This window comes from Nannospalax galili, unplaced genomic scaffold, assembly GCF_000622305.1.
Source record: "Nannospalax galili isolate Female #2095 unplaced genomic scaffold, S.galili_v1.0 scaffold1892, whole genome shotgun sequence".
Taxonomy (NCBI): Eukaryota; Metazoa; Chordata; class Mammalia; order Rodentia; family Spalacidae; genus Nannospalax; species Nannospalax galili.
Window position 1 is genome coordinate 999,251 of NW_008331144.1, and position 9,257 is coordinate 1,008,507.

The 9,257-nt window shown below is 43.8% G+C and overlaps 1 protein-coding gene across 1 annotated transcript; it reads right to left on the reverse strand.

Annotated features, from left to right (window-relative positions):
- Positions 1–2,136: 2,136 nt before the first annotated feature.
- On the reverse strand, positions 2,137–4,760 carry Mrps10 (mitochondrial ribosomal protein S10). Its single transcript, XM_008823280.2, has 3 exons — positions 4,686–4,760; positions 2,490–2,554; positions 2,137–2,405 (listed from the first exon to the last, which is right to left on the reverse strand). The coding sequence occupies exons 1-3, from the start codon at positions 4,731–4,733 to the stop codon at positions 2,255–2,257; spliced, it is 264 nt and encodes an 87-aa protein (XP_008821502.1). The 5' UTR covers positions 4,734–4,760; the 3' UTR covers positions 2,137–2,254.
- Positions 4,761–9,257: the final 4,497 nt, after the last annotated feature.

A 9,257-nucleotide genomic window follows, 5' to 3' on the forward strand; every position in this document is an offset into this window, starting at 1 on the left:
AATGACTCTCTAATTAAAATGTTTTGGCAGTGACTGGACCTGTAACCTCTGCCTCTCCCACCCTAACCTGAAGACCTCAAAGTAATACGTTTGACATTTTTGACTTTCATCCAAGAGGTGAATTATCTTCATTTCGTTCCTCCGCCACACCAGGGTATTCTATTACCAATCCAATGATTCAAGGTCCAATTACTTCACCCCTAAGAGACTGACTTAATAACTGGGGAGGCAGACATCTGCTCCCAGCTATTCCAAACAGGGCGCTTGAAAAATAGAACACACTGATCTTCGGGGGTTGTGAAGAAAGTGTATGGCATTAAGATGCGTTCTGGTTGACCCTGGTAGGTTCTGGTTTTATTTATTTTAATTTCTCATCGTGCCAGGGAGTAAACTCAGGGCTTTGCACATGCTAGGCAAGCACCGGACCACTGAATAGGCCTCCATTTTCCTTACAAGGTTTAACGATTCTGTGAACTAGAAGGGAGCTGTGCGCATCACTATACCACCAATGCACACAGATTCTGTGAACTGGATTTCTTATAAAAGCGGTTAAGAGCACTGACTTTTCTTGCAGAAGACCCAGGTTCAAATCCCAGCACCCACATGGCAGCTAACAACTGTCTCTAACTCCAGTTCCAGGGGCTCGGACAGCCTCTTCTGTCCTCTGTGGGCACTGCACGACATGGGTGCACTTACCCACATGCAGGCAATACACACTTACACATAAAATTAAAAAAAAAAATCAATTTAGCTTTGAGTATTTAAATGAACTAACTTCCAAAGGTCTGATTTCCTAGAGGGCCACAAGTGGCCAGGGCAAATGCTAGAGAGAAAGTGTGTGTGTGTATGTGTGTGCATGTACGTTGAGTACGTGTGCACCAAAGCATGTACATGGAGGTCAGAGGACAATCTGTGGGACTCAGTTCTCTCTTTCTATCTTGAATTCTGAGGCTCAAACTCAGGTTATCACTAAGAGCTTTATCCAATAAGCCAGCTTGTTGGAGCGGCCATATTTTTGAGACAGGGTCTCTCACTGAACCTGGAACTCACTAAGTAGGCTCAACTAGCTAGCCAGCAAGACCCAAGAATCCTCCTGTGTCCCCTCCTGAGCACTGGGATTACAGGCATACACTACTGTGATCAGCTTTTTTTTTTTTTTTTGGTCTTTTTGAGACAGGGTCTCCCTGTATCCCCAGCTGGCCTGGAACTCATTATGCAGACCAGGCTGAACTCACAAGAGATCTGCCTGCCTCTGCCTCCCAAGTGCTGGGATTAAAGGGATGTGACCAGCTTTTCGTGTGGAGTGCTGGGGCTCTGAACTCCAGCACTCGTGGCAAGCACTTCACTGACTAATCTCTCCAGTCCTCCCGTCCACTCTTCTTCATGCCTGGCCCTGCAGGCACTTGAGCTGGAGACCAGTGTTCACACGTAGTGTCACGGATATGTTTCCAATATTAATAAGTGAATAAAGACAGAAAACCAACTGCAGTACACTGTGGATAACATAATTCCACATATATGGATAAAATGATGACACGTGGACAAACGCCTAGAAGTCACACCAAACTAGAAAGGGATTTTTGTGGAGGTAGAAATGGGAGAATTTGGAATTTTTAAGATTTAAAAAAAAATTATGGTAGCTGGAAGTGGCATCATCTTATCACCTGGGCCACAGAAGCAGGAAGAGCCATTCAATCAAGGGCAACCTTGGCTACCTAGCTAATTCAAGGGCAGCCTGGGCTAGATGAAAAGAGACCTTACTTTGAAGCAGGCGGATCAGTGCAGTGTCTCTATACGATCACATGGCTACTTGAGATTCCCCAGTCTGTTCAGTGCTCTTCCTCACTGTGAGCATCACAGCACTGCGCAGGCCAAGACCGTATTTAAATGAAAGCAAAGACTTGAAGTCTACAGGAAGGTATGATTCCACAATATAATACCAAGGATTTGGCCCCATTAATTGTCACAGCTCTTCAGTTAGGTTTAACTAAAAACAAGAGACTGCTCACTAAACCCCTTATTTGGAATAAACAATGTATATACACACTGTGCATTTGCTGATATTCTAGGACAAAAAGGTTTTGTTTGTTTGGAAAACAGGCCCAAATAAAATTATCAGGAAAAAAGTTAAAGTAGGTAGGTCCTTTTGTGTTGTTGGTGTTGTTATTTGAGACAGGTTTGCTTGTAGCCCAGGCCTTGAACCTGTATGTGACTGATGATAGCCTTGAACTCCTGATCCTCCTGCCTCAGTCTCCTAAGTGCTGGGGTCCCAGGCCTGCACCGGGCTGTTTAATACAGACAGCCCCTTAATTGAGGAGCACAACATACATACCGTAGGTTTGGTCAAGTCCTTTGGAATATCGATGTGTAGGTTTGAAAACTGGACCCACTTCATATTGGTAGTACTGTGTGTGGGGAAAAGAGAAACCTAAGTCAACAGCGCAGAGCCCATTTCTAATTCGTCTAAGCATAGCTAACTGTATACTTACAGCAGGAAGCCATCATTTTTGGATATACCAATCTTAGAGCTATTTACAATCAAATTCCCCAACTCCTAAAAAAAAAGTGACAAGCATTAGAATTGAAGCCAGTTCCCAAAGTGCTCATAGTTTCCACTAAAACTCAAAAGATGCTTCAAATGGAGACACTGGGGAATCAAAATGGCCAAATTAGATTTCATTTAAAAGCAACTCAGAAGCCAGGTGTGGTGGTGCAGGCCTTTAATCCCAGCACTTGGGAGGCAAAGACAGGTGGATCTCTGTGAGATTAAGGTTAGCCTGGTCTACACAGTGAATTACAGGCCAGCTGGGGCTACAGGGAGACCCTGTCTCAAAAAACCATGGATGACACAGACTTGAGAACCAACAAGTACTCCTAAACACTCACTATAAATAAGTAAAGCTATCACACATACATAAACACACAGCAGACAGGGACTCATAAGGTCCAGGCCAGCGAGGGCTACAAAGTGAGTTCCAGGTCAGCTGGGGCTAAGAGAGACGCTGTCTCAAAAAGAGCCCCCCCAAAAAAGATTTATTTATTTATTATTTTACATGTGTTTGCTTGCTTGGTGCTGTGGAAGCCAAAGAGGATGTTGGATCATCTAGAACTGGAATTGCAGATGGCTGTGAGCTGGCGTGTGGGAGTTGGCAAGTATTCTTAATCAATGAGCCATCTCTTCAGTTCTTACTTGAAATTTTTTGTTTGGTTTTTGAGAGAGGTTCTCCCTGTAGACCCAGCTGGCCTTGAACTTGCTATGTAGACCTGGTTGGCCTCAATCTCACAGAGGTGCCTGCCTCTGCCTCCAGAGCGCTGGGATTAAAGGCATGTGCCACCTGCCTGATTTACTTGAATATTTTAAAGCAATATAAACAATTACGTGTGTATAATTTAATCTGTCAACAGATGGAATAAATACCCTTCTTTTGAGGCTTTCGCACGTCTTTTCAAGCAGATGTTTATCTCTGCTTATCTAAAGCAACTAGCTCATAAATTAACTACAGTACAGGCAGCATTGTATACCCACCATTAAGGGTTATGGGAGAAGCCACAATAACCCAGAACGGCCTAAACCCTTTTTGTGAGCTCCCCCTGGTGGAACAAAACTTCTTTTAGGAAGCAAAGGGTACAATGTATAACTTGGAGTTCCTCATCTACCTAATTCAGTCTCCAGGGGAGCGCGCGCACACACACTGATAGAGACAGGATCTTATGTAGCCCTCTTCTGATCCGCCTGTCTCTGCTACACACACACACACACAGAGACAGGATCTTATGTAGCCCTCTTCTGATCTGCCTGTCTCTGCTTCCCAAGTGCTGAATTACAGGTGTGGGTCATCACCCCTGGTTTCATGTGGTGTTAGGACTCAAACCACAGGCCTCATGCATGTGAGTCAAGCACCGGACAAACTAAGTAGCCCTCTTCTGATCCGCCTGTCTCTGCTACACACACACACACACAGAGACAGGATCTTATGTAGCCCTCTTCTGATCTGCCTGTCTCTGCTTCCCAAGTGCTGAATTACAGGTGTGGGTCATCACCCCTGGTTTCATGTGGTGTTAGGACTCAAACCACAGGCCTCATGCATGTGAGTCAAGCACCGGACAAACTAAGCTATCCATCCATCCCATTCATCCATCCCATTCATTCATTCATTCATTCATTCATTCATTCGACAGGGTCTCATTATGCAGGCCAGGCTGGTCTCGAACGCTTGACCTTCCTCTTGCCTCAGTCTCCCGAGTCCTGGTATCACAAATTTGAGCCACGGCATCTGGCTGGCAGTTTTATTTCCTAAAGTACCAAGTAACACAGAGAAGACCCACAAACCCCGTATCTTTTGGAGCCCGCATCTCCACGGGGGTCCCAGGCGAGGTGTCTGCGCTCCAGCACCGCTCCACCCTAGACTGGCCTAGCGTCCTCTCCGACCCTCGGACTTGCTCCGTTATCTTTTCTAACGTGAACGGAGGGTTTCTGAATACATGTTTCCTAATCCTTCCGTCCTGACATTAGACAATTCTCGTTCCTGTCTTCATATATCCTTAATCAGGCGAGAGAATTAAGAGAAAACCAGCCCTTTTCCGGCCTACTATTGCCCCAGGTGAGTAACACACGTGGGAGAAGATTCCTGGAGGGTGGGACCGGGGGGAGGCGGTGAGACTCCGGTCCGCGGACCACAGCCTACCTGCCGTAGGTGCCGGTACACCGCCCCCAACGCTGCGCGCGCCGCCATCTTGACGTCCTGACCTCCCAGGATCGCTTCCGGGTCCGCACCGCGCCTCGGACCATAGAGTTCTGTGGCGAGATAGAGTGTATCCTCGTGTTCGGCCTCCGAAACAACCATAGAGACGTGGATTCCTTGATTTTTTTTTTAATTCAAATTTTACTATCATCTCTGTCATCTATCTACCTACCTACTTTATCTATCTATCTATCTATCTATCTATCTATCTATCTATCTATCTATCTATCTATCTATCTATCATCTATCTATCTATCTATCTATCTATCATCTATCTATCATCTATCTATCATCTATCTGTTTGCCTATCTATTATCTATTTATCTATCTACCTATCATCTATCTATCTATCTGTCTATCTATCTATCTATCATCTATCTATCATCTATCTCTAGCATCATCTAGCTAGCTAGCTACTGTCTCTGTTTGCCTCTCTGTCTAATCTATCTATCTATCAATCATCTATCTATCTGTCATCTATCTGTCTATCATCTATCTCTATCATCTAGCTAGCTAGCTAAATACTATCTTTCTATCAATCATCTATTTCTATCATCATCTATCTGTCTGTCATCTATTATTTATTTTTTAGTATGTATTTCTTCTAAAATCATGCTTGTCCTATTTATTTTTTAATATTTTATTTATTATTTTAATTTTATGTGTATGAATGTGTTGTCTGCATGTATGTAAGTGCACCCATGTCGTGCAATGCCCTCCATCAGAAGAGGTTGTTAGATCCCCTGGAATTGGAATTATGGATGATTGTTAACCATCATGAGGGTGTTAGGAACTGAACCTGGGTCCTCTACAAGAGCAGCCAGTGCTCTTAGCTGCTGAGCCAGCTCTCCATCCCTATTGACCTTGAACTCCTGATCCTACTGCCTCTACCTCCCCAGTTCTGGGATTACAAATGTGTGCCAGCATGCCTGATTCAGCTTGCCTGTTTCTTTTCTGTACCTAGCAGTGACCCACATGCATAGACTTAGCTAAACACCATACATATTTATTTATATGCATATGTATATGAGTGTATTGCTTGCATGTACATAAGTGCACTGGTGATATGCAATGCCAATGGAGGTCAGAAGAGGGTGTCTGATCTTCCAAAACTGGAGCTATGGATGGTTGTTAGCCCCCATGTGGGTGCTGGGAACCAAACTCAAGTCCTTTGCAAGAGCAGCCAGTGCTCTTAATCTCTGAGCCATCTCTCCAACTCCATGTGTGGTTCTATTTTGTTGGAGACAAATACAACAGAATACATTTGCAGAAAGAAATTTACCTCTGTGATTGAATCCAAACCCTGACATTTTCTTATTTTCAGTAGCCTTTTTGTTGGGTCCTTAAACTTTTCTTTCTTCACAACAATTGCAATTTTTGGGCTCCAGCTAGCTTGTATATCTTTGTCTACTGGTCTGAAATTCTTCATTTCCTTTGTTTGTTAGCATTTGAGAATTTACACTAACTGCATTTACTTCAACAAGGCAAGGGTGCTTTATCCAGTTATTAATGTCTACCAAAATTTAATTCCAAGTGAAGAGGTTTCTCTCTAGATTTGCTGTAGTAAAATCTGTAGCTACAAATTTCTAAGCTTTATGTTTTCAAAATTCCTTCACATGCAACTCAACATAATGGTAAATTCTATACTGAAGAGATCTGGTTTCCACTTAACTGGGTGACTTCGTCAAATTTCTTGCCCACTCTGAACCTGTTTTCTCATTTGTTAAGTACAGCTTATATAGATTCTACAAAAGTAGAGAATTAAAAGAGATGCTGGTTTATGGTATTTAGTACAAACACCTGCCACATAATGTATGCTACATGTCATCCTCCATTTGTAACGTAAGATTGCCTCTACCTCACCTGCTTCAAAAGGCTGCCCAGATTAAAAAGGGTCAACTTTATGTGAGTGATGCCTAGTATCTCAATAAATCATTGTGCAAGCATAAAATTGGTGTTTGTCCCACAACTAGGTATTACTTACCCTATTTAGCAGGCAAGTGAGCTAAATAAAAGGTAGAATGATTTGTCCCAAAATTTGTTCCACAAATTATGGAAGATCTAGAAGTAGAAACCAGTTTTCCTGTCCTTCAGTCTGGCTTCAGCTCCCAAGATGCAGTCTATTTGTCCCTATGCCTCAGTTTGGCAACAATTCTTCATCTATACTTGACTAGGTTACATCATCAAACCTCCTGAGACTTAGGCTTTCTCTAAACTGTGAGGTGCAGGTTGGTCCCTCTCAGCCTATGGGCTTTTCTGCTAAAACCCCAACCTTCATCTCCCTGCTACATCTATCTCCCCATGTGACATCTCCATGGTGGCTAATCAGCCCACCTCCTGCCCTTCTGAGTGACCTCAGCTGGGCCAGTGTGCTGTGTGGATAATGACAGTGACATTATAGCTCAAAACTGAATTTCAGCTGAGCATGGTAGCATGCGCCTTTAATTCCAGCACTCATGAGGCAGAGGCAGGCAGATCTCTGTGAGATTGAGGCCAGCCTGGTCTACATAGCAAGTTCCAGGCCAGCTGGGGCTACCAGGAGATCCTGTCTCAAAAAGACCAACAAAAGGGGCTGGAGAGACAACTCAGTGAGGAAGAGCATTGACTGCTCCTGCAGAGGACCCAAGTTCATTTTTCAGCACCCACATGGCAGTTAACAACCTTCCTAATTCCAGTTCCAGGGGATCAGAGACTGTCTTATGTCTTCCAGGGGCATTGCACAACGTGGGTGCACTTACATGCATGGAGGCAATACAGTCATACACATAAGAAAAAACCCTACATTTCACTTAGGTTACCTAATTTCATCTTTACTAACACACTTTTATCCTAAGTTTTAGGGAGGTAAACTGAGGCTCAGAGACGAAATGACTTCCTCAAGATTATATGTGTTGGTTACAGCTGAACCAATGACCATCTTGACACAGTTCAACACCTTTGCTACCCTATGCAGCATGCTGGTTCTGATTCTATGATGATGACCAGTTCTTTTGTCTCTCTTGGATGAGATGAATAGATATCCACCCTCCCTTACACTCCTCTTCAGAAAGAAAAGGGGTTTATTTTAAAAAATCATGTGTATGACCTTTTTTGCCTGCATGTATGTAACTGTAGTACATCCGCAGTGCCCACAGAGGCCAGAAGAGGGTGTCATATCCCCTGGAACTGGAGTTACAGGTGGTAGATGCCATGAGTACTGGGAACTGAACCTAGTTTCTCTGCGAGAACACCCAGTGCTGAATCATCTCTCCAGCCCGAGGGATTTGTTTTTATAGACCTGGTAGCTTGGACCGCTCTTAGAACTGGAAAAGCGTGCTCCAACCAGTCTTGGGGATGGGATGTTCTTCAATTTTCAAAGTCCTCGGCCTCCTTCTTGATTTTTTTTTTTTTTTTTTTTTTTTCTGCTTAGTTTCTCTCAGGACTTGCAGCGGCTCTCGCAGCTGCCTTGGGCTTAACAGGTTTCTTCACCTACGCTATCAAACGTGTGAATTTATTGTGATTCCCCTCATTTTCCTCAGCTAAGTCATACCACAAGTCATGAGGTGATGTCTCTACCTAACGCCGTAGGATCAAGTATGAGCCTTCTACAATTATCTGGGGGCAATGTGGAAGTCATTGTAAAGGGAAAAGCAGGTTTGCACAGCAGCAGAGCTGTGGACATGATGGGGACAGTTTCATATTCTGTATTATGAAGACACTGTACTCTGTATTGTAAAAAAGAATCAGCACATACCGGGTGTGGTGGTACATGCCTTTGATCCCAGCACTCAGGAGGCAGAGGCAGGCAGATCTCTGTGAGTACAAGGCCAGCCGGGTCTACATAGTGAGTTCCACGACTAGCTTAGCACATATACACTGTCTGTGGTTTGCTTCTTCTGAGTTAACAACCCCCCTCTCAACCCAGATGCCCCTGGAGGAGCACATGATTGATGCTGGCAGACCCTAGACTCACTTTTTCTCCAGCATAGCTTATTTATTAATTTTGTATATATGTGTGGAAATCAGAGGACAACTTTTGGGAGTCAGTTCTTTTCGTCCACCATGTGGGTCCCCAGGATTGATTAAACTCAGGTACCCATGCTTGGTGGCAAGCGCTTTTACCTGCTGAGACATCTTGCTGGCCCCTACACCCAGGGTTTCAAGAAGTGCCTGGGTCCAAATATCCACAGAATGAGGAAAGAGTGTAAGAGATGATAACACAGACATCACAAGTCTCAGAAATGTGGCTGATCCCCTGCCCACAGAGGCGAGACTGAGTTCTACAATGATCAATTCTTTTGTCCTCCCCTACCCCATATGATTTGTTGGTTAGAGGTGAGATTTAAGGCAAATTTTTAGGATGTTAACCCACTGTGTCCTCAGTTTGCCAGCTCTCTAAACAAAGCACAGTTTTTAAATTTAATAACCATATGATTAGAAGAAGCATTTCATTACAGCTTTAACATATTCAGTAACACATTCCAGAGCAAGGATAAATCTCTTTCAAAAATGACTCAATTTTTAGGTTCACAGTTG

Excerpts from the sequence above, each read along its gene's own strand:
- Mrps10 (XM_008823280.2), bottom strand. The coding sequence starts at position 4,733 with ATGGCGGCGCGCGCAGCGTTGGGGGCGGTGTACCGGCACCTACGGCAG. Across the intron at positions 2,555-4,685 it reads TGTACCGGCACCTACGGCAG|GAGTTGGGGAATTTGATTGT; the intron begins GTAGGCTGTGGT and ends CTTTTTTTTTAG. Across the intron at positions 2,406-2,489 it reads AAAAATGATGGCTTCCTGCT|TACTACCAATATGAAGTGGG; the intron begins GTAAGTATACAG and ends CCCCACACACAG.